Source organism: Hemitrygon akajei, chromosome 9 (assembly GCF_048418815.1).
Source record: "Hemitrygon akajei chromosome 9, sHemAka1.3, whole genome shotgun sequence".
Lineage (NCBI taxonomy): Eukaryota > Metazoa > Chordata > Chondrichthyes > Myliobatiformes > Dasyatidae > Hemitrygon > Hemitrygon akajei.
Window position 1 is genome coordinate 51,237,657 of NC_133132.1, and position 24,803 is coordinate 51,262,459.

Sequence of the window (24,803 nt, forward strand, 5' to 3'; positions counted from 1 at the left end):
ATTAAAGCTTTGGACACTACCTCACTTTTTTTAATATACAGTATTTCTGTTTTAGTACATTTTAAAAAATCTATTCAATATACGTAATTGATTTTCTTGTTTATTTATTATTATGTTTTGTTTATTATTGTTATTTTTTTCTCTACTAGATGATGTATTGCATTGAACTGCTGCTGCTAAGTTAACAAATTTCACGTCACATGCCGGTGATAATAAACCCAAGTCTGATTCTGATAGTAAATCTTTAGTTTTGTTTTAATCCGAAGTCTCTGTGATTGCCGCACTTGAGTTCGCTAGAGACCCTCACACATCCACTCTCTGTGGAGTGTTATGTGGGGGGAGTATGTAATTAATGGCAGGTGTGGGCAGAAGGGATTAGTTTAACTTCCAATCATGTTGTGTTTAGCTACCAGAACTTCTCTCACATCCTTTGCTAATGAATTTCTCCTACTTCCATTGTTAGCCGCCGGCAGTTTGGACCCAAAGACAAAGAAGAAGTGAAAATCATCGAGCACCAGACCCAGTACCTTCGCCTTATGCCTCACCTTGCTGCCTCCCTCGCTCTGACCTTTACAAGCAGGTAGGGGAAAAAATCAAGTTCTGACCAGAAACCAGATGGTTCAAATTGTACAGTCGATGTTTCAGGCCGAGACCCTTCGGCAGGACCGAACCGTTGACTGTACATTTTACCGTAGATGCTGTCTGGCCTGCTGAGTTCCTCCAGCATTTTGTGTGTATTGCTCAGATTTCCAGCATCTGCAGATTTTCTCTTATTGTGTTTAGTCCAATTTCTAGTCGGCCAAGATGGCCTGTTTCCGTGCTGTAATTGTTATACGGTTATATGGTATGAGGACTCCTAACAGGCCCTAATATCCCTGGGTCACCCTTGCTGTTCCATTAGTCCCTTGGTGGTTGACCATACTCAATTGGACCCCGTAAAACAGAGATGTAATTCCATTTCCCCTGCCCAATTTTGATATTTACTGAGCCACTTACAAATATTAAAATTTCAAGACCCACTGACAGTGTAATATTCTAGTCATAGCAGGACAGATCACGAAGCACTCCAATGGGTGATTAGGATGGCTCAGCACATCATTGGGACTCAACTATCGGACCTGGAGACAATCCACAACTCTCGAGGCCCATGGTGCGCTCGTAACGTCATTGAAGACCCATCCCATCCCGGGCACTGTCTATCCAATCTGGTAGGAGATACAGAAACGTCTTAGCCAAGGCAGTAAGGCTGAAAGGTGGAAATATTACTGTAGGAAAGTGAAGTGCACTTTCCTTTTTGAGCATTGATCTGCTGCTGGCTCCTCCGTTGTTATCTTTCCAGTGTCTGGGCTACTCAATGTAAATGGTTTCTTATTTCAAAAATAGACTTTATTCAGGAAACCAGGTATGCAAAGGAAGAAACAGTGCAAGAAAACGCCTTTACATCTGTGGTTGGTGCACTCAGTAGGGTAAAGTTTAAAAGGAGAAGAAGACCGCAAACAAGTATAGCATCATTGCCTCTCGCGTGGCTTCCTAGGGTAATACATCACTTGATTGTTTGAGGGGCTTCCACCACCCATTTTTGCCCTTCCACGTGTAGTAGTGGAAGGAGCCTATACTCTGGTTCCCGACAGAGCTTTAGTTGCATTGAACTCAGTGCATTCCTCAGCACGCCCTCCAGCTGCCTGGACTGAGTGAGCCTGTAGCATTCCCGTACAGACATTTCACTGTGCTGGAAGGCCAATAGGTTTCGGACATCTTTCACCCAGCTGATGACCTCCCAGCAGCACCTGATGTCTGTCCTCGGGAACAGCCCGTAGATCAGAGGGTGCTCCGGAGCTGCTGGCAATGAACTTGGACGTGGGCCCTTGCGTCCACCTCCACACCCTCTTAGCAAATCCAGTCTGCTGAGAGGAGGATGACCGTCTCTTCCCCAACTGCAGCTCTGCTGGGCATACCATGCATTGGTGGGGTGGGGGGTGGCAGTGATATGTCATCTGCTCAGGAAAGCTCTGACTGTGAGGGCACCTGCTCGATACGAACAATGTGAGTGGGACCCAGGGAGCACCGGTGATACCACATTTTTGTGGATCATGACCAGTTCAGTCAGGCCCCCTGTGCCCACCCCATAATAGTTCTGAACTATTTAGCGTCATGAGAATAAGGTATGTCTCTACCAAAGGAGGTGTAAGACACTCCTTCCCTCTGCTGGCTTGCAGGTCACCCTTGGCAAGGTGTAGCACCAACTAAGCACCCCACCGCCCCCCGATCAGGGTCACAGGAAGCCATGGGTTGCTGGTGGCGGACAGCCGTATGAGCAGCTGGTGCACATCACAAGTCCTGGTTATGCGACCACTGATACCAGGCAGACAATCTCTGAGGAGTGTTGATAATGGCTGGGGTCACCCGTCTTGTAAAGACACTGCCCAGAAGAAGGCAATGGCAAACCACTTCTGCAGAAAAAGTAGCCAGGAACAGTCATGGTCATGGAAAGACCATGATCACCCACATCATATGACGTGGCACAGAATGAACACACAAACTATAATACCAAAGGATGACTGTTAACTGTATTAGACCTATTCTTGATCATCATTATGTCAATCAATCAGTAAAACAATACAATGCAATACTTGGAGGGAATTGCTATGGCATTAGCAAGTAGATTTTGGAACAGAGATGTCATAAGGTTTTGTCCTCACATATACCTGTGATCTCAAGTAAATACAACACATAAAAGTCTATGATTGTCAATTGTTCTTTGCAGAGAGCTTAAAAGGTAAAACAGAAAGCTATCAAATAGATTTCATTGGTTTGATTTCTCATCATAGACATTAATAACGTGTGTTCCATATACTACTCTTGGTAAAATGTTTACTAAAAGAGGTGTGTGAACCTTTGAAGGAAAGGGGTTGACCACTAACACCTCACTTTGTTCAGCTGTGTCACGCCACTCCCTCAAGAGTATTTTTTCCCCTCCCTTGATGGAGATGCTCCTGTCGCCTGTTACACCGCTTAGCTGAAAGATTTTCTTACCAATAATTTTTTCTATAAAGCTGGTGACTTGCTGACCAAGAGGAAGGCTTACTGCAATAAGAAAATCATTCCTGCTGCATTACTGTTTCCAGCTGGCAGCCTCTTTAACTATTACACTCATAATTAATAACCTGTTTCATAAATCATTTACCCTTTGAACTAAAGCCTAACATCAGGCCCTAATTCAAAATTCCTAATCTTTAAACTCTGGGTGGTGGGGTGGAGATGTGTCTGTACCAAAAGAGGTGTAAGGCAGTCTTTCCCTCCGCTAGCCTTCAGGTCACCCTTGGGCAAGGTGTAGTACCTGCTTAGCCGCTCCCCACCCCACTGATCAGGGTCACATGAAGCCATGGGAGCAGCCGGTGCGCATCACAAGGCCTGGTTATGCGACCACTGACACTAAGGCAGACAATATCTGAAGAGTATTGATAATGGCTGGGGTCACCCAACTTGTAAAAGACACTGCCCAGAAGAAGGCAATGGCAAACCTCTTCTGTAGAAAAATTTGCCACGAACAATCATGGTCATGGAACGATCATGATCGTCCACGTCATATAACTCGGTACATAATGCTGATGATGAATTTTCAAACTACTTTGAACTCTGCTCTGTAGTGATTATATTTTCCCACATAACACAAAAAAAGTCGATGCTGTAAATCTAAAATTAAAACAGAAAATGCTGGAAATATTCTGAGTCGGGAAACAGCTGATGTTTTAGGTGGATGACCCTCTGTCAGATCTGGGAAGGAAATAAAAGAAGCTAATAAACCTGCAGGGGTCGTCTCTGATGGGGTAAAACTGGAGTGGACCAAGGGTTAAGCTGTAACCAGGGTTGAAAATCGATTTTCCTACTGGTAAAAACATTCCCTACTCCGACCTTTCACCTCTTCTTACCTAGCTATCACCTCTCCCTGGGCCCCCTTCTCCTTCCCATTCTCCCATGGTCCACCCTCCTCTCCTACCAGCTTCCTTCTTATCCAGCCCTTTTTCTTTCCCACCCGTCTACCTGTCTTCACTCATCACCTTCTAGCTTGTCCTCACTCCTCTTCCCCCCCCCCACCCTTTTATTCTGACGTCTTCCCCGTTCCTTTCCAGTCCTAAAGAAGGGTCTTGACCTGAACTGTCGACTGTCTATTAATTTCCACAGAGTTTACAGAGGAATCACTGGTAAAGGTGTTTGTGAACTAGGTAAAGTCTCCAAAGGTCCCCTGGTTTTATAGACCTCATTTGTAACACTGGCTTTTCTTAAAAGTACTCAGATTAAGTGAATTTGCTGCATTGGGAGTTCAGTTCATGGCCATTGGGTCACTGAAGCTGGCAAAAGGCCCTTCAGCCGCAAATGCTTTTACCGACCGTCAAAAAGCCACCCATATTGATCCCATTTTTCTTATAGCATCCTCAGCAACAATTTTCATGCTACTGATCTACATCAGGAGACACGAGAGTCTGCAGGTGCTGGAATCTGGAGCAGCAAGCAATTGGTTGGAGAAATTCAGTGGGTCAGCGGCGTCTGAGGGAGGAGAGGAACTGTTTTAATCCGAAATGCCAATAGCTCCTCTCCTTCCGGAGCTGCTGCTTGACCCACTGAGCTCCTCCAGCAGATTATATGTTGAATCTGCAGAGAGGTTAAGTGAGTGGGCAAGGGTCTGGCATATGGAGTACCATGTTGGTAAATGCGAGGTCAACCACTTGGGAAGGAAAAATAGGAGAGCAGATTGTTATTTAAATGGTAAAAAGATTGCAGCATGCTGCTGTGCAGAGGGACTTGGGAGTGCTTGTGCATGAATCGCTGAAGGTTGGTTTTCAAGAAGGCAAATGGGATGTTGGCCTTCATTGCTAGAGGGATTGAATTTAAGAGCAGGGAGGTTACGCTGCAACTGTACAGGGTACTGGGGACCCCACACCTGGAGTACTGTGTGCAGTTCTGGTCTCCTACCTTGAGGAAGGATATACTGGCTTTGGAGGCAGTGCAGAGGAGGTTCACCAGGTTGATTCCAGGGATGAGGGGTTAGAGTATGAGGAGAGATTGGGTCACCCGGGACTGTACTCACTGGAATTTAGAAGGATGAGAGGAGATCTTACAGAAACATATAAAATTATGAAAGGGGTAGGTAAGATAGGGGCAGGCAAGATTCAGGGGAGTAGATTTAGGAGGAGATATGGAGGAACAGCTTTTCCCAGAGAGTGGTAAATCTGTGGAATCCTCTGCCCAATGAAGCAGTGGAGGCCACCGCAGTAAATATGTTTAAGACAAGGTTGGATAGGTTTCTGCATAGCAGGGGAATCAGGGGTAATGGGGGAAAGGCAGGTAGGTGGAGATGAGTCTGTGGCCAAATCAGCCATGATCTTATTGAATGGCAGAGCAGGCTCAATGGGCCAGATGGCCTATTCCTGCTTCTATTTCATATATTCTTACGTAACCTGCCAATTAGTGTCACTGCACCACCTGTAACACTCACTAGTTCAGGCCTTGGGGTCATTTGGCGTATGAAATAGAAGCAGGGGCAGATCGTTCAGTCCCTCATGCTAGTTCCAATCGGTCATCAAGATCAAGGCTGACTGCTTATCTCTGTGCCACTTTCCTGAGATAAATCCTAGTTCCATAGTATTTAAAAATCTATCAATCTCTTCCTTAAATCAAAATCAAATCAAGTTTAATTATTATTCAGACCATACATGGATACATTTGAATGAGACAGCTTCCCTCTGGGTCCCAGGTGCATAATATACATTCAAAATCAAAATAGCCAGAGAGAGAAGAAAAACACACACATCGTTATGCAAGGAAACCCATCTATAGTCCAAGACTCTGAGCAACAGGCAAATTGATAGTACAGCTCCTGGCAATCCATTCTGTCAATCTACCGGTCAAACACTGGAGGGCAGCTCTAATGGAAGAGGCCAGGCCCCACTGAGCATGGATGACATGCTACACTGCATCTGGTGTCTCCTCACCTGGACTGCAGCAGCAGGCGAACCAGAGGCCTGAGGCCTAGTCCTTGCTGCAACTGATACCACGCCGCTGCCTCATCACCTGTCTCTCCACCAAACAAAGGAAACAGGCCTGAGGCATCTTACGTTGTCAATGTCCAACAAAATATGCTGAGCCTCCCCAGTCCACGTGGGGAGAAAGTTCTAAAGATTCACTACCCTCTGAGTGAAGACATTCTTCTCACATGTGGACCGGATGAAAGAAGTTTTACTTTGAGATTGTGACATAAGCCTTGGAAAACATCAGCAACACATTGGCCCTGTTGGGCCCCTTAAGAATTTTATATACTTTGATGAGATCATCTCTCTTTTTTTAATCTCAATGTCGGCCCATTCTTAGTGCTTCTAAATTTAACTCTGCCACCATTTGCAAGGGTCATGGCTTTACCTTTTCTCTTGTTGTCCTTTCAGTCACATTCTTGGAATTGAGTTGTGCTGCCTTGCAACAAAGAAACTGTGGTCCCTAAAGACATGGCTCTAAATTGCTGTGGTTTTGAAAGCTTCATAAAACATTAACTAACAGGACATGAAAGGTTGGGTTCTTCTTAAACGTTTCTATTATGTTTAATGAGAACACTACAGAGGTGATGGAAACTGAAGTTATTAATACTTCCCATAACGATAGTGAACACTAACACAGTTCCTCAAAATACTTGAAATGTTTTTATTCAACGGTTACTTTTTTATGACCAAACTTCTCCCAGAAAATTTCCCATCTCTGAAAGTGACGTTGCAGGGTAGACAGGGTGGTGAAGAAGACTCTTGGCCCACTGGTCTTCATCAGTCAGGGCACTGAATACAGAAGTTGCGATGTTTTACTGCTGTTGCACAAGACATTGATGAGACCCCATTTGGAATATAGTGTTCAGTTTTGGTCACCCTGCTGTAAGGAATGTGCAATTAAGCTGGAAGGAGTACAGAGGAATTTGCAAGGTTGTTGCCAGACTCAAGGGACTGAGTTATGGAGAGAGACTGAGCAGTTTGGGTCTTTTATCATTGGAGAGTAAAATGAGATCTGATAAAGGTGTACAAAATCATGAGGGATATAGATAGTGTCTTTTTTTCAGGTTTGGAGAATCAAGAACTAGATGACATAGGTTTTCTGAAACGGGGGAAACTTAATAGAAACTGAGAGGCAACTTTTTCACCCAGAAGATGTTCAGTATTTGGAAGGAGCTCCCAAGTGAAACAGTTGAGGCACATACATTAACCACATTCTAAAGGTCAGGTACAGTACTATGCAAAAGAGCAGGGTTTTCAAATCTTTTTTATGCCCTGGACCTCTACTGTTAACCAAGCGGTCTGTGGACCCCACATTGGGAACTCTTGATTTAAAGGGACATGGGGCAAATGGATCGAGCTTAGATGGGAATCTTGGTCAGCATAGAGCAGATGGGCCAAAGGGCACTTTCCATGCTAAATGATTCTATGATAGAATATGATATTCTATGATATCATAGATCATATGACAGATTCATTGATAGAGTCTGTGAGACTCTATTCCAATTTTGTTTTGTTTTCCTGTGTGTCACTTTCTTCTTGTGACTTATTTTCTCTTGAGTGGTGACTTTCAGATTACGTCTGAACTGCCGTCAATTGCACTGATCAGGTCTGTCGGCAAGTGGTAAGGAAGTTCCTTTTGTATCTTCTGCCTGTCACAAGAGGGTTGAAGAGGGAATGACCAGGGTGGGAGCGGTACTTGATTATGCTGGCTGCTTTTCCATGGCAGCAGGAAGAAGAAGGAAGCCACAAATAATTTGCTGGAGGAATTTGACGGGTCAAGGAGCGTCATTGGGAGGAAAGGAACTGTCAAAGTTTCAGATAGGAACCCTGCATCAGGAGGTGATGTGGGGCTGTTTCCTCTCCAGTGAGGAATACTGGAGCTTCCAGCTCATGAATTCCTCACATTAAAACTTCTTATTATCTTCTCAGTCTTCAATCATTATCATCAGGCCAGTTCTGATTATTCTTTGGTAGAGAAGTCAAGGAAGTCGAGCAAACAAGATGCCACCATCAAACAACGATTCCATGGGCAACATCTTTCAGATAGCAAAAACTGTCCAATGATTTCACTTTTTCTGCACCTTCTGCTCATTCTTTTTGTTTTGTTTGTGTTATGGAAGCTGTTGGGAGCCTGTATAACATGCAGTTTGAATCTCTATCGAAGGATCCAGCACTGTGCTATGTCATGGCGATCAGAGACGGGGTGGGGGGGGGGGGGTGGGTGCTGACAAGGCCCGAGAACACAAGCTGACTCGTGGAAAAGATCAGAGATGAGGCGCAGGCTCATGAATGACCTCATCTGGAAGCGGTCAGGAAGATTGTAGCATCGAGGTGAATGCCGAGGGTGTCAGCGATGGCTCGGCGTGTCTGGCCCCTGGTCGGCGTTCAGACTCAGTTCAGCACATTTGGCCCCGAGTAGGCAGTGCTCAGCCCTGGATCGTCAGCATTAGGACCGTGTCAGTGGCCACCCTGTAGGGAGGATTAAGCTTGTGCGGCCACTCTCCTTGTATGCAGAGAAACGATGTTTCCCATTCTCTGAGATTTATGAGATAATTGGACTGTACTTGATATTGGTTTCCCTCAGTATTTCGATGTTGTCTTTCTTGTGGCCGATTGGCGGGCAGGTGATCTGTTAATTTTGTGTGTGTGTGTGGGGGGTGGTGGTTGGAGGTTTGGTGCTACTGTCGCTGTTCTTTTCTGCGGGTGAGGGGGTCGGGGATTGTTACGTGTAGAGGATCGCTGACTGTTTTTGTCGCTGTTTTTTTGCTGCGGGCGAGAGGGGGGATTTTGGGCTCTTTTTCAAGCTGGTTGAGGGGGAGTTGATGTCTTTTCGCTCATCAACACCTGTGCTCTTTCTATGTTTAATAGCTATATAGAGTAGACAAATATCAGAGTTATATGGTACACGCATACTTTGACAGTAAAATGAACTTTGAAGGCTCCCTAAATGGCTCACAACAGTCTTCAGGATGGATCATAGGCCATCGATACCTGTGGGCTGGAATATCTTTCTGTGAGGCACCTTTTGAGAAGAGTCACCTCAGTGGGGTCCTTGAAGGGTTTGGATTGCATCTCCCTGCTCCTTTCCAGTTGTCATTGTACCGGCCACGACCACATTCTGTGACAGCTTGTAACAATCTGGCCACGGTCAGAGTTAAATCCTTGCCCCCACCCCTGGATCTCCTGTTCTGGGGAGTTGGAAATCATTCACAAGTTCAGTGGGTGAGTTGATGAGTCACAGGGCTCGCTCACTCTGTCTACGTAGACTGTGTTCCCTTTCTCAAAAAGCAGACGACTTTGTGGAATGCATTACTGGAAGACTCCGTCAGATATTTTCTTTCCGCTTTGATGCCAATTGATGCTTTGTTCATGCTTGTCGGAAAGTTTGGCCTATTAATTCCATGTAGTTTCCGCAACCTTCTATAAAGCCGTGGGGCTTGTTGTGGCTCTACACACAATGCAGTGTGTGGATTTTATTACAGCACTAGTCTGGGGCTCCAGAATGAATTCACCGTCAGGGTTTGGCAGAGTGAGAAGAGAGTGAACTCATTCCAGTACAGATGGCCAAGGGAGTGGGACCATTCAAAATTAATCTGATAGTGGGAGTCACTGGTGTCGATGGAGAAGGCAGAAGAAGGGGGAGTCTCACACTAGGGGATGTTCACCGACCCCGTTCCGCAACAAGCTGGCGGAGGGAGTGAACACACTGTCAGGAAGCTGAGAGACGGTGCGATTGACCCTAATGGAGCAGAGACAGGGAGCCATTTCATTCGTACGGATTTGACAGACAGAGTGTTTGCTCTGTATGGGAATGGATAGGAGTGACTTTGAACTGAAGGAGCCGATATAGGAGGTGTTTGGGTTGTGAGAGAGCTGATAGAGGGAGTGACTCTGCTGGGAGGCGGCTGATTGAGGGAGAGTGTGCAGTGGGAGGGAGCTGACAGGAAGCGTTTGTACTGCGGAGGATCGGACAGTGAGAGTGTTTGCATTGTGCAGAAGATGATAGAGGAGGTGTAATTCAGGGAGTGATTGCACTGTCGGAGCTGATTGAGGGAGTGTTTACACTGTGAGGGAGCTGATTGAGGGAGTGTTTACACTGTGAGGGAGCTGATTGAGGGAGTGTTTACACTGTGAGGGAGCTGACTGAGGGAGTGTTTGCACTGTGAGGGAGCTGATTGTGGGAGTGTTCGCACTGCGAGGGAGTAGATTGTGGGAGTGTTCGCACTGTGAGGGAGCTGACTGATGGAGTGTTTGCACTGTGAGGGAGCTGATTGAGGGAGTATTTGCACTGTGAGGGAGCTGATTGAGGGAGAATTTGGACTGTGAAGGAGCTAACTGAAGGAGTGTTTGCACTGTGAGGGAGTGTTCGCAGCGTGAGGGAGCTGATTGAGGGAGTGTTTGCAGTGTGAAGGAGTTGACTGAGGGAGTGTTTGCACTGTGAGGGAGTTGATTGAGGGAGTGTTTGCACTGTGAGGAAGCTAATTGAGGGAGTGATTGCACTGAGGGAGCTGATTGAGGGAGTGTTTACACTGTGAGGGAGCTGATTGAGGGAGTGTTTGCAGTGTGAGGGAGCTGATTGAGGGAGTGTTTGCAGTTTGAGTGAGCTGACTGAAGGTGTGTTTGCACTGTCAGGAAGCTAATTGAGGGAGTGATTGCACTGAGGGAGCTGATTGAGGGAGTGCTTGCACTGTGAGGGAGCTGATTGAGGGAGTATTTGGATTGTGAGGGAGCTGATTGTGGGAGTGTTGGCACTGTGAGGGAGTGTTTGCAGTGAGAGACAGCTGATTGAGGGAGTGTTTGCAGTGTGAGGGAGTTGATTGAGGGAGTGTTTGCACTGTGCGGGAGTTGATTGAGGGAGTGTTCGCACTGTGAGGAAGCTAATTGAGGGAGTGTTTGAACTGTGAGGGAACTGATTGTGGGAGTGTTTACACTGTGAGATGGTTGCTTGAGGGAGTGTTTGCAGTGTGAGGGAGCTGATTGAGGGAGTGTTTTCACTGTGCGGGAGCTGACTGAGGGTGTGTTTGCACTGTGAGGAAGCTAATTGAGGGAGTGATTGCACTGAGGGAGCTGATTGAGTGAGTGTTTTCACTGTGAGGGAGCTGACTGAGGGAGTGTTTGCACTGTGAGGAGTTGATTGAGGGAGTGTTTGCACTGTGAGGAAGCTAATTGAGGGAGTGATTGCATTGTGAGGAAGCTGATTGAGGGATTGTTTTCACAGTGAGGGAGCTGATTGAGGGAGTGTTTGCACTGTGAGGTAGCTAATTGAGGGAGTGATTGCACTGAGGGAGCTGAATGAGGGAGTGTTTTCACTGTGGGAGTTGATTGAGGGAGTGTTCGCACTGTGAGGGAGCTGATTGAGGGACTGTTTGCACTGTGAGGAAGCTAATTGAGGGAGTGTTTGAACTGTGAGGGAACTGATTGTGGGAGTGTTTACACAGTGAGATGGTTGATTGAGGGAGTGTTTGCACTGTGAGGGAGCTGATTGAGGGAGTGTTTGCAGTGTGAGGGAGCTGACTGAGGGAGTGTTTGCAGCGTGAGGGTGCTGACTGAGGAAGCGTCTGCAGTGTGAGGGAGCTGACTGAGGGAGTGTTCGCACTGTGAGGGAGCTGACTGAGGGAGTGTTCGCACTGTGAGGGAGCTGACTGAGGGAGTGTTTGCAGTGTGAGGGAGTTGATTGAGGGAGTGTTTGCAGTATGAGGGAGTTGATTGAGCGAGAGTTTGCAGTGTGAGGGAGCTGACTGAGGGAGTGTTCGCACTGTGAGGGAGCTGACTGAGGGAGTGTTTGCAGTGTCAGGGAGCTGATTGTGGGAGTGTTCGCACTGTCAGGGAGTGTTTGCAGTGAGAGACAGCTGATTGAGGGAGTGTTTGCAGTGTGAGGGAGTTGATTTAGGGAGTGTTTGCAGTGTGAGGGAGTTGATTGAGGGAGTGTTTGCACTGTGAGGGAGCTGACTGAGGGAGTGTTTGCAGTGTGAGGGAGTTGATTGAGGGAGTGTTTGCACTGTGTGGGAGTTGATTGAGGGAGTGTTCGCACTGTGAGGGAGCTGATTGAGGGACTGTTTGCACTGTGAGGGAGCTGATTGAGGGAGTGTTTACACTGTGAGGGAGCTGATTGAGGGAGTGTTTACACTGTGAGGGAGCTGACTGAGGGAGTGTTTGCACTGTGAGGGAGCTGATTGTGGGAGTGTTCGCACTGCGAGGGAGTAGATTGTGGGAGTGTTCGCACTGTGAGGGAGCTGACTGATGGAGTGTTTGCACTGTGAGGGAGCTGATTGAGGGAGTATTTGCACTGTGAGGGAGCTGATTGAGGGAGAATTTGGACTGTGAAGGAGCTAACTGAAGGAGTGTTTGCACTGTGAGGGAGTGTTCGCAGCGTGAGGGAGCTGATTGAGGGAGTGTTTGCAGTGTGAAGGAGTTGACTGAGGGAGTGTTTGCACTGTGAGGGAGTTGATTGAGGGAGTGTTTGCACTGTGAGGTAGCTAATTGAGGGAGTGATTGCACTGAGGGAGCTGAATGAGGGAGTGTTTTCACTGTGGGAGTTGATTGAGGGAGTGTTCGCACTGTGAGGGAGCTGATTGAGGGACTGTTTGCACTGTGAGGAAGCTAATTGAGGGAGTGTTTGAACTGTGAGGGAACTGATTGTGGGAGTGTTTACACAGTGAGATGGTTGATTGAGGGAGTGTTTGCACTGTGAGGGAGCTGATTGAGGGAGTGTTTGCAGTGTGAGGGAGCTGACTGAGGGAGTGTTTGCAGCGTGAGGGTGCTGACTGAGGAAGCGTCTGCAGTGTGAGGGAGCTGACTGAGGGAGTGTTCGCACTGTGAGGGAGCTGACTGAGGGAGTGTTCGCACTGTGAGGGAGCTGACTGAGGGAGTGTTTGCACTGTGAGGGAGCTGATTGAGGGAGTGTTTGCAGTGTGAGGGAGCTGACTGAGGGAGTGTTTGCAGCGTGAGGGTGCTGACTGAGGAAGCGTCTGCAGTGTGAGGGAGCTGACTGAGGGAGTATTTGGATTGTGAGGGAGCTGATTGTGGGAGTGTTGGCACTGTGAGGGAGTGTTTGCAGTGAGAGACAGCTGATTGAGGGAGTGTTTGCAGTGTGAGGGAGTTGATTGAGGGAGTGTTTGCACTGTGCGGGAGTTGATTGAGGGAGTGTTCGCACTGTGAGGAAGCTAATTGAGGGAGTGTTTGAACTGTGAGGGAACTGATTGTGGGAGTGTTTACACTGTGAGATGGTTGCTTGAGGGAGTGTTTGCAGTGTGAGGGAGCTGATTGAGGGAGTGTTTTCACTGTGCGGGAGCTGACTGAGGGTGTGTTTGCACTGTGAGGAAGCTAATTGAGGGAGTGATTGCACTGAGGGAGCTGATTGAGTGAGTGTTTTCACTGTGAGGGAGCTGACTGAGGGAGTGTTTGCACTGTGAGGAGTTGATTGAGGGAGTGTTTGCACTGTGAGGAAGCTAATTGAGGGAGTGATTGCATTGTGAGGAAGCTGATTGAGGGATTGTTTTCACAGTGAGGGAGCTGATTGAGGGAGTGTTTGCACTGTGAGGTAGCTAATTGAGGGAGTGATTGCACTGAGGGAGCTGAATGAGGGAGTGTTTTCACTGTGGGAGTTGATTGAGGGAGTGTTCGCACTGTGAGGGAGCTGATTGAGGGACTGTTTGCACTGTGGGAGTTGATTGAGGGAGTGTTCGCACTGTGAGGGAGCTGATTGAGGGACTGTTTGCACTGTGAGGAAGCTAATTGAGGGAGTGTTTGAACTGTGAGGGAGCTGACTGAGGGAGTGTTTGCAGTGTGAGGGAGTTGATTGAGGGAGTGTTTGCACTGTGAGGGAGCTGACTGAGGGAGTGTTTGCAGTGTGAGGGAGTTGATTGAGGGAGTGTTTGCACTGTGTGGGAGTTGATTGAGGGAGTGTTCGCACTGTGAGGGAGCTGATTGAGGGACTGTTTGCACTGTGAGGGAGCTGATTGAGGGAGTGTTTACACTGTGAGGGAGCTGATTGAGGGAGTGTTTACACTGTGAGGGAGCTGACTGAGGGAGTGTTTGCACTGTGAGGGAGCTGATTGTGGGAGTGTTCGCACTGCGAGGGAGTAGATTGTGGGAGTGTTCGCACTGTGAGGGAGCTGACTGATGGAGTGTTTGCACTGTGAGGGAGCTGATTGAGGGAGTATTTGCACTGTGAGGGAGCTGATTGAGGGAGAATTTGGACTGTGAAGGAGCTAACTGAAGGAGTGTTTGCACTGTGAGGGAGTGTTCGCAGCGTGAGGGAGCTGATTGAGGGAGTGTTTGCAGTGTGAAGGAGTTGACTGAGGGAGTGTTTGCACTGTGAGGGAGTTGATTGAGGGAGTGTTTGCACTGTGAGGTAGCTAATTGAGGGAGTGATTGCACTGAGGGAGCTGAATGAGGGAGTGTTTTCACTGTGGGAGTTGATTGAGGGAGTGTTCGCACTGTGAGGGAGCTGATTGAGGGACTGTTTGCACTGTGAGGAAGCTAATTGAGGGAGTGTTTGAACTGTGAGGGAACTGATTGTGGGAGTGTTTACACAGTGAGATGGTTGATTGAGGGAGTGTTTGCACTGTGAGGGAGCTGATTGAGGGAGTGTTTGCAGTGTGAGGGAGCTGACTGAGGGAGTGTTTGCAGCGTGAGGGTGCTGACTGAGGAAGCGTCTGCAGTGTGAGGGAGCTGACTGAGGGAGTGTTCGCACTGTGAGGGAGCTGACTGAGGGAGTGTTCGCACTGTGAGGGAGCTGACTGAGGGAGTGTTTGCACTGTGAGGGAGCTGATTGAGGGAGTGTTTGCAGTGTGAGGGAGCTGACTGAGGGAGTGTTTGCAGCGTGAGGGTGCTGACTGAGGAAGCGTCTGCAGTGTGAGGGAGCTGATTGAGGGAGTATTTGGATTGTGAGGGAGCTGATTGTGGGAGTGTTGGCACTGTGAGGGAGTGTTTGCAGTGAGAGACAGCTGATTGAGGGAGTGTTTGCAGTGTGAGGGAGTTGATTGAGGGAGTGTTTGCACTGTGCGGGAGTTGATTGAGGGAGTGTTCGCACTGTGAGGAAGCTAATTGAGGGAGTGTTTGAACTGTGAGGGAACTGATTGTGGGAGTGTTTACACTGTGAGATGGTTGCTTGAGGGAGTGTTTGCAGTGTGAGGGAGCTGATTGAGGGAGTGTTTTCACTGTGCGGGAGCTGACTGAGGGTGTGTTTGCACTGTGAGGAAGCTAATTGAGGGAGTGATTGCACTGAGGGAGCTGATTGAGTGAGTGTTTTCACTGTGAGGGAGCTGACTGAGGGAGTGTTTGCACTGTGAGGAGTTGATTGAGGGAGTGTTTGCACTGTGAGGAAGCTAATTGAGGGAGTGATTGCATTGTGAGGAAGCTGATTGAGGGATTGTTTTCACAGTGAGGGAGCTGATTGAGGGAGTGTTTGCACTGTGAGGTAGCTAATTGAGGGAGTGATTGCACTGAGGGAGCTGAATGAGGGAGTGTTTTCACTGTGGGAGTTGATTGAGGGAGTGTTCGCACTGTGAGGGAGCTGATTGAGGGACTGTTTGCACTGTGAGGAAGCTAATTGAGGGAGTGTTTGAACTGTGAGGGAACTGATTGTGGGAGTGTTTACACAGTGAGATGGTTGATTGAGGGAGTGTTTGCACTGTGAGGGAGCTGATTGAGGGAGTGTTTGCAGTGTGAGGGAGCTGACTGAGGGAGTGTTTGCAGCGTGAGGGTGCTGACTGAGGAAGCGTCTGCAGTGTGAGGGAGCTGACTGAGGGAGTGTTCGCACTGTGAGGGAGCTGACTGAGGGAGTGTTCGCACTGTGAGGGAGCTGACTGAGGGAGTGTTTGCAGTGTGAGGGAGTTGATTGAGGGAGTGTTTGCAGTATGAGGGAGTTGATTGAGCGAGAGTTTGCAGTGTGAGGGAGCTGACTGAGGGAGTGTTCGCACTGTGAGGGAGCTGACTGAGGGAGTGTTTGCAGTGTCAGGGAGCTGATTGTGGGAGTGTTCGCACTGTCAGGGAGTGTTTGCAGTGAGAGACAGCTGATTGAGGGAGTGTTTGCAGTGTGAGGGAGTTGATTTAGGGAGTGTTTGCAGTGTGAGGGAGTTGATTGAGGGAGTGTTTGCACTGTGAGGGAGCTGACTGAGGGAGTGTTTGCAGTGTGAGGGAGTTGATTGAGGGAGTGTTTGCACTGTGTGGGAGTTGATTGAGGGAGTGTTCGCACTGTGAGGGAGCTGATTGAGGGACTGTTTGCACTGTGAGGGAGCTGATTGAGGGAGTGTTTACACTGTGAGGGAGCTGATTGAGGGAGTGTTTACACTGTGAGGGAGCTGACTGAGGGAGTGTTTGCACTGTGAGGGAGCTGATTGTGGGAGTGTTCGCACTGCGAGGGAGTAGATTGTGGGAGTGTTCGCACTGTGAGGGAGCTGACTGATGGAGTGTTTGCACTGTGAGGGAGCTGATTGAGGGAGTATTTGCACTGTGAGGGAGCTGATTGAGGGAGAATTTGGACTGTGAAGGAGCTAACTGAAGGAGTGTTTGCACTGTGAGGGAGTGTTCGCAGCGTGAGGGAGCTGATTGAGGGAGTGTTTGCAGTGTGAAGGAGTTGACTGAGGGAGTGTTTGCACTGTGAGGGAGTTGATTGAGGGAGTGTTTGCACTGTGAGGAAGCTAATTGAGGGAGTGATTGCACTGAGGGAGCTGATTGAGGGAGTGTTTACACTGTGAGGGAGCTGATTGAGGGAGTGTTTGCAGTGTGAGGGAGCTGATTGAGGGAGTGTTTGCAGTTTGAGTGAGCTGACTGAAGGTGTGTTTGCACTGTCAGGAAGCTAATTGAGGGAGTGATTGCACTGAGGGAGCTGATTGAGGGAGTGCTTGCACTGTGAGGGAGCTGATTGAGGGAGTATTTGGATTGTGAGGGAGCTGATTGTGGGAGTGTTGGCACTGTGAGGGAGTGTTTGCAGTGAGAGACAGCTGATTGAGGGAGTGTTTGCAGTGTGAGGGAGTTGATTGAGGGAGTGTTTGCACTGTGCGGGAGTTGATTGAGGGAGTGTTCGCACTGTGAGGAAGCTAATTGAGGGAGTGTTTGAACTGTGAGGGAACTGATTGTGGGAGTGTTTACACTGTGAGATGGTTGCTTGAGGGAGTGTTTGCAGTGTGAGGGAGCTGATTGAGGGAGTGTTTTCACTGTGCGGGAGCTGACTGAGGGTGTGTTTGCACTGTGAGGAAGCTAATTGAGGGAGTGATTGCACTGAGGGAGCTGATTGAGTGAGTGTTTTCACTGTGAGGGAGCTGACTGAGGGAGTGTTTGCACTGTGAGGAGTTGATTGAGGGAGTGTTTGCACTGTGAGGAAGCTAATTGAGGGAGTGATTGCATTGTGAGGAAGCTGATTGAGGGATTGTTTTCACAGTGAGGGAGCTGATTGAGGGAGTGTTTGCACTGTGAGGTAGCTAATTGAGGGAGTGATTGCACTGAGGGAGCTGAATGAGGGAGTGTTTTCACTGTGGGAGTTGATTGAGGGAGTGTTCGCACTGTGAGGGAGCTGATTGAGGGACTGTTTGCACTGTGAGGAAGCTAATTGAGGGAGTGTTTGAACTGTGAGGGAACTGATTGTGGGAGTGTTTACACAGTGAGATGGTTGATTGAGGGAGTGTTTGCACTGTGAGGGAGCTGATTGAGGGAGTGTTTGCAGTGTGAGGGAGCTGACTGAGGGAGTGTTTGCAGCGTGAGGGTGCTGACTGAGGAAGCGTCTGCAGTGTGAGGGAGCTGACTGAGGGAGTGTTCGCACTGTGAGGGAGCTGACTGAGGGAGTGTTCGCACTGTGAGGGAGCTGACTGAGGGAGTGTTTGCACTGTGAGGGAGCTGATTGAGGGAGTGTTTGCAGTGTGAGGGAGCTGACTGAGGGAGTGTTTGCAGCGTGAGGGTGCTGACTGAGGAAGCGTCTGCAGTGTGAGGGAGCTGACTGAGGGAGTGTTCGCACTGTGAGGGAGCTGACTGAGGGAGTGTTCGCACTGTGAGGGAGCTGACTGAGGGAGTGTTTGCAGTGTGAGGGAGTTGATTGAGGGAGTGTTTGCAGTATGAGGGAGTTGATTGAGCGAGAGTTTGCAGTGTGAGGGAGCTGACTGAGGGAGTGTTCGCACTGTGAGGGAGCTGACTGAGGGAGTGTTTGCAGTGTCAGGGAGCTGATTGTGGGAGTGTTCGCACTGTCAGGGAGTGTTTGCAGTGAGAGACAGCTGATTGAGGGAGTGTTTGCAGTGTGAGGGAGTTGATTTAGGGAGTGTTTGCAGTGTGAGGGAGTTGATTGAGGGAGTGTTTGCACTGTGAGGGAGCTGACTGAGGGAGTGTTTGCAGTGTGAGGGAGTTGATTGAGGGAGTGTTTGCACTGTGTGGGAGTTGATTGAGGGAGTGTTCGCACTGTGAGGGAGCTGATTGAGGGACTGTTTGCACTGTGAGGAAGCTAATTGAGGGAGTGTTTGAACTGTGAGGGAACTGATTGTGGGAGTGTTTACACTGTGAGATGGTTGATTGAGGGAGTGTTTGCACTGTGAGGGAGCTGATTGAGGGAGTGTTTGCAGTGTGAGGGAGCTGACTGAGGGAGTGTTTGCAGCGTGAGGGTGCTGACTGAGGGAGTGTTTGCAGTGTGAGGGAGCTGACTGAGGGAGTGTTCGCACTGTGAGGGAGCTGACTGAGGGAGTGTTCGCACTGTGAGGGAGCTGACTGAGGGAGTGTTTGCAGTGTGAGGGAGTTGATTGAGGGAGTGTTTGCAGTATGAGGGAGTTGATTGAGCGAGAGTTTGCAGTGTGAGGGAGCTGACTGAGGGAGTGTTCGCACTGTGAGGGAGCTGACTGAGGGAGTGTTTGCAGTGTGAGGAAGCTAATTGAGGGAGTGATTGCACTGAGGGAGCTGATTGAGGGAGTGTTTTCACAGTGAGGGAGCTGACTGAGGGTGTGTTTGCACTGTGAGGAAGCTAATTGAGGGAGTGATTGCACTGAGGGAGCTGATTGAGGGAGTGTTTTCACTGTGTGGGAGTTGATTGAGGGAGTGTTCGCACTGTGAGGGAGCTGAATGAGGGAGTGTTTTCACTGTGTGGGAGTTGATTGAGGGAGTGTTCGCAATGTGGGATAGTTGATTGAGGGAGTGTTTGCACTGTGAGGGAGTGATTGCACTGAGGGAGCTGATTGAGGGAGTGTTTTCACTGTGAGGGAGCTGTTTGAGGGAGTATTCGCACTGTGAGGGAGTTGATTGAAGGAGTGCTCGCACTGTGAGGGAGCTGATTGAGGGAGTGTTTGCACTGTGAGGGAGTTGATTGAGGGAGTGTTTGCAATGTGAGGAAGCTAATTGAGGGAGTGATTGCACTGAGGGAGCTGATTGAGGGAGTGTTTTCACTGTGAGGGAGTTGATTGAGGGAGTGTTTGCAATGTGAGGAAGCTAATTGAGGGAGTGTTTGTACTGTGATGGAGCTGACTGAGGGAGTGTTTGCAGTGTGAGGGAGCTGACTGAGGGAGTGTTTGCAGTGAGAGGGAGCTGACTGAGGGAGTGTTCGCACTGTGAGGGAGCTGACTGAGGGAGTGTTTGCAGTCTGAGGGAGTTGATTGATGGTGTGTTTGCACTGTGAGGAAGCTAATTGAGGGAGTGATTGCACTGAGGGAGCTGATTGAGGGAGTGTTTTCGCTGTGAGGGAGCTGATTGTGGGAGTGTTCGCACTGTGAGGGAGCTGATTGAGGGAGTGATTGCACTGAGGGAGCTGATTGAGGGAGTATTTGGACTGTGAGGGAGGGTTTGCAGTGTGAGGGAGTGTTTGCACTGTGAGGGAGTGTTTGCAGTGTGAGGGAGCTGATTGAGGGAGTATTTGGACTGTGAGGGAGCTGATTGAGGGAGTGATTGCACTGAGGGAGCTGATTGTGAGAGTGTTCGCACTGTGAGGGAGCTGACTGAGGGAGTGTTTGCACTGTGAGGGAGCTGATTGAGGAAGTCTTTGCACTGAGATAGTTGATAGAGGGAGTGTTCCCACTGTGAGGGAGCTGACTGAGGGAGTGTTTGCAGTGTCAGGGAGCTGATTGTGGGAGTGTTCGCACTGTGAGGGAGTGTTTGCAGTGAGAGACAGCTGATTGAGGGAGTGTTTGCAGTGTGAGGGAGTTGATTGAGGGAGTGTTTGCACTGTGTGGGAGTTGATTGAGGGAGTGTTCGCACTGTAAGGGAGCTGATTGAGGGACTGTTTGCACTGTGAGGAAGCTAATTGAGGGAGTGTTTGAACTGTGAGGGAACTGATTGTGGGAGTGTTTACACTGTGAGATGGTTGATTGAGGGAGTGTTTGCAGTGTGAGGGAGCTGATTGTGGGAGTGTTTTCACTGTGCGGGAGCTGACTGAGGGTGTGTTTGCACTGTGAGGAAGCTAATTGAGGGAGTGATTGCACTGAGGGAGCTGATTGAGTGAGTGTTTTCACTGTGTGGGAGTTGATTGAGGGAGTGTTCGCACTGTGAGGGAGCTGGTTGAGGGAGTGTTTTCACTGTGTGGGTGTTGATTGAGGGAGTGTTCGCACTGTGAGGGAGCTGATTGAGGGAGTGTTTGAACTGTGAGGGAACTGATTGTGGGAGTGTTTGCAGTGTGAGGGAGCTGACTGAGGGAGTGTTCGCACTGTGAGGGAGCTGATTGAGGGAGTGTTTTCACAGTGAGGGTGCTGACTGAGGGTGTGTTTGCACTGTGAGGAAGCTAATTGAGGGAGTGATTGCATTGTGAGGAAGCTGATTGAGGGAGTGATTGCACTGAGGGAGCTGATTGTGGGAGTGTTCGCACTGTGAGGGAGCTGACTGAGGGAGTGTTTGCACTGTGAGGGAGCTGATTGAGGAAGTCTTTGCACTGAGATAGTTGATAGAGGGAGTGTTCCCACTGTGAGGGAGCTGACTGAGGGAGTGTTTGCAGTGTCAGGGAGCTGATTGTGGGAGTGTTCGCACTGTGAGGGAGTGTTTGCAGTGAGAGACAGCTGATTGAGGGAGTGTTTGCAGTGTGAGGGAGTTGATTGAGGGAGTGTTTGCACTGTGTGGGAGTTGATTGAGGGAGTGTTTGCACTGTGAGGGAGCTGATTGGGGGACTGTTTGCACTGTGAGGAAGCTAATTGAGGGAGTGTTTGAACTGTGAGGGAACTGATTGTGGGAGTGTTTACACTGTGAGATGGTTGATTGAGGGAGTGTTTGCAGTGTGAGGGAGCTGATTGTGGGAGTGTTTTCACTGTGCGGGAGCTGACTGAGGGTGTGTTTGCTCTGTGCGGAAGCTAATTGAGGGAGTGATTGCACTGAGGGAGCTGATTGAGTGAGTGTTTTCACTGTGTGGGAGTTGATTGAGGGAGTGTTCGCACTGTGAGGGAGCTGGTTGAGGGAGTGTTTGCACTGTGAGGTAGCTAATTGAGGGAGTGATTGCACTGAGGGAGCTGAATGAGGGAGTGTTTTCACTGTGTGGGAGTTGATTGAGGGAGTGTTCGCACTGTGAGGGAGCTGATTGAGGGAGTGCTTGAACTGTGAGGGAACTGATTGTGGGAGTGTTTACACTGTGAGATGGTTGATTGAGGGAGTGTTTGCACTGTGAAGGAGCTGATTGAGGGAGTGTTTGCAGTGTGAGGGAGCTGACTGAGGGAGTGTTTGCAGCGTGAGGGTGCTGACTGAGGGAGTGTTTGCAGTGTGAGGGAGCTGACTGAGGGAGTGTTCGCACTGTGAGGGAGCTGACTGAGGGAGTGTTCGCACTGTGAGGGAGCTGACTGAGGGAATGTTTGCAGCGTGAGGGTGCTGACTGAGGGAGTGTTTGCAGTGTGAGGGAGCTGACTGAGGGAGTGTTCGCACTGTGAGGGAGCTGACTGAGGGATTGTTCGCACTATGAGGGAGCTGACTGAGGGAGTGTTTGCAGCGTGAGGGAGTTGATTGAGGGAGTGTTTGCAGTGTGAGGGAGCTGACTGAGGGAGTGTTTGCAGTGAGAGGGAGCTGACTGAGGGAGTGTTTGCAGTGTCAGGGAGCTGATTGTGGGAGTGTTCGCACTGTGAGGGAGTGTTTGCAGTGAGAGACAGCTGATTGAGGGAGTGTTTGCAGTGTGAGGGAGTTGATTGAGGGAGTGTTTGCAGTGTGACGGAGTTGATTGAGGGAGTGTTTGCACTGTGTGGGAGTTGATTGAGGGAGTGTTCGCACTGTGAGGGAGCTGATTGAGGGACTGTTTGCACTGTGAGGAAGCTAATTGAGGGAGTGTTTGAACTGTGAGGGAACTGATTGTGGGAGTGTTTACACTGTGAGATGGTTGATTGAGGGAGTGTTTGCACTGTGAGGGAGCTGATTGAGGGAGTGTTTGCAGTGTGAGGGAGCTGACTGAGGGAGTGTTTGCAGTGTGAGGGTGCTGACTGAGGGAGTGTTTGCAGCGTGAGGGTGCTGACTGAGGAAGCGTCTGCAGTGTGAGGGAGCTGACTGAGGGAGTGTTTGCACTGTGAGGGAGCTGACTGAGGGAGTGTTCGCACTGTGAGGGAGCTGACTGAGGGAGTGTTCGCACTGTGAGGGAGCTGACTGAGGGAGTGTTTGCAGTGTGAGGAAGCTAATTGAGGGAGTGATTGCACTGAGGGAGCTGATTGAGGGAGTGTTTTCACTGTGTGGGAGTTGATTGAGGGAGTGTTCGCACTGTGAGGGAGCTGAATGAGGGAGTGTTTTCACTGTGTGGGAGTTGATTGAGGGAGTGTTCGCAATGTGGGATAGTTGATTGAGGGAGTGTTTGCACTGTGAGGGAGTGATTGCACTGAGGGAGCTGATTGTGGGAGTGTTTTCACTGTGAGAGAGCTGATTGAGGGAGTATTCGCACTGTGAGGGAGTTGATTGAAGGAGTGCTCGCACTGTGAGGGAGCTGATTGAGGGAGTGTTTGCACTGTGAGGGAGTTGATTGAGGGAGTGTTTGCAATGTGAGGAAGCTAATTGAGGGAGTGATTGCACTGAGGGAGCTGATTGAGGGAGTGTTTTCACTGTGAGGGAGTTGATTGAGGGAGTGTTTGCAATGTGAGGAAGCTAATTGAGGGAGTGTTTGTACTGTGATGGAGCTGACTGAGGGAGTGTTTGCAGTGTGAGGGAGCAGACTGAGGGAGTGTTTGCAGAGAGAGGGAGCTGACTGAGGGAGTGTTTGCAGTGAGAGGGAGCTGACTGAGGGAGTGTTCGCACTGTGAGGGAGCTGGTTGAGGGAGTGTTTTCACTGTGTGGGAGTTGATTGAGGGAGTGTTCGCACTGTGAGGGAGCTGATTGAGGGAGTGTTTGAACTGTGAGGGAACTGATTGTGGGAGTGTTTGCAGTGTGAGGGAGCTGACTGAGGGAGTGTTCGCACTGTGAGGGAGCTGATTGAGGGAGTGTTTTCACAGTGAGGGAGCTGACTGAGGGTGTGTTTGCACTGTGAGGAAGCTAATTGAGGGAGTGATTGCATTGTGAGGAAGCTGATTGAGGGAGTGATTGCACTGAGGGAGCTGATTGTGGGGCTGTTCGCACTGTGAGGGAGCTGACTGAGGGAGTGTTTGCACTGTGAGGGAGCTGATTGAGGAAGTCTTTGCACTGAGATAGTTGATAGAGGGAGTGTTCCCACTGTGAGGGAGCTGACTGAGGGAGTGTTTGCAGTGTCAGGGAGCTGATTGTGGGAGTGTTCGCACTGTGAGGGAGTGTTTGCAGTGAGAGACAGCTGATTGAGGGAGTGTTTGCAGTGTGAGGGAGTTGATTGAGGGAGTGTTTGCACTGTGTGGGAGTTGATTGAGGGAGTGTTTGCACTGTGAGGGAGCTGATTGAGGGACTGTTTGCACTGTGAGGAAGCTAATTGAGGGAGTGTTTGAACTGTGAGGGAACTGATTGTGGGAGTGTTTACACTGTGAGATGGTTGATTGAGGGAGTGTTTGCAGTGTGAGGGAGCTAATTGAGGGAGTGTTTGAACTGTGAGGGAACTGATTGTGGGAGTGTTTACACTGTGAGATGGTTGATTGAGGGAGTGTTTGCAGTGTGAGGGAGCTGATTGTGGGAGTGTTTTCACTGTGCGGGAGCTGACTGAGGGTGTGTTTGCTCTGTGTGGAAGCTAATTGAGGGAGTGATTGCACTGAGGGAGCTGATTGAGTGAGTGTTTTCACTGTGTGGGAGTTGATTGAGGGAGTGTTCGCACTGTGAGGGAGCTGGTTGAGGGAGTGTTTGCACTGTGAGGTAGCTAATTGAGGGAGTGATTGCACTGAGGGAGCTGAATGAGGGAGTGTTTTCACTGTGTGGGAGTTGATTGAGGGAGTGTTCGCACTGTGAGGGAGCTGATTGAGGGAGTGCTTGAACTGTGAGGGAACTGATTGTGGGAGTGTTTACACTGTGAGATGGTTGATTGAGGGAGTGTTTGCACTGTGAGGGAGCTGATTGAGGGAGTGTTTGCAGTGTGAGGGAGCTGACTGAGGGAGTGTTTGCAGCGTGAGGGTGCTGACTGAGGGAGTGTTTGCAGTGTGAGGGAGCTGACTGAGGGAGTGTTCGCACTGTGAGGGAGCTGACTGAGGGAGTGTTCGCACTGTGAGGGAGCTGACTGAGGGAGTGTTTGCAGTGTGAGGAGTTGATTGAGGGAGTGTTTGCAGTGTGAGGGAGCTGACTGAGGGAGTGTTCGCACTGTGAGGGAGCTGACTGAGGGAGTGTTTGCAGTGTGAGGGAGTTGATTGAGGGAGTGTTTGCACTGTGAGGAAGCTAATTGAGGGAGCGATTGCACTGAGGGAGCTGATTGAGGGAGTGTTTTCACAGTGAGAGAGCTGACTGAGGGTGTGTTTGCACTGTGAGGAAGCTAATTGA

General features: G+C 49.4%; 1 protein-coding gene across 1 annotated transcript in view; it reads left to right on the forward strand.

The window, feature by feature from the left end:
* The window catches only part of LOC140733105 (acyl-coenzyme A oxidase-like protein), a 318,950-nt gene that overhangs the window by 33,013 nt on the left and 261,134 nt on the right, over positions 1-24,803 (forward strand). Inside the window, exon 2 of the mRNA XM_073055961.1 lies at positions 464-580. Within this exon, the coding sequence (XP_072912062.1) occupies positions 464-580 (117 nt within the window). The remainder of the gene's footprint in view (positions 1-463; positions 581-24,803) is intronic.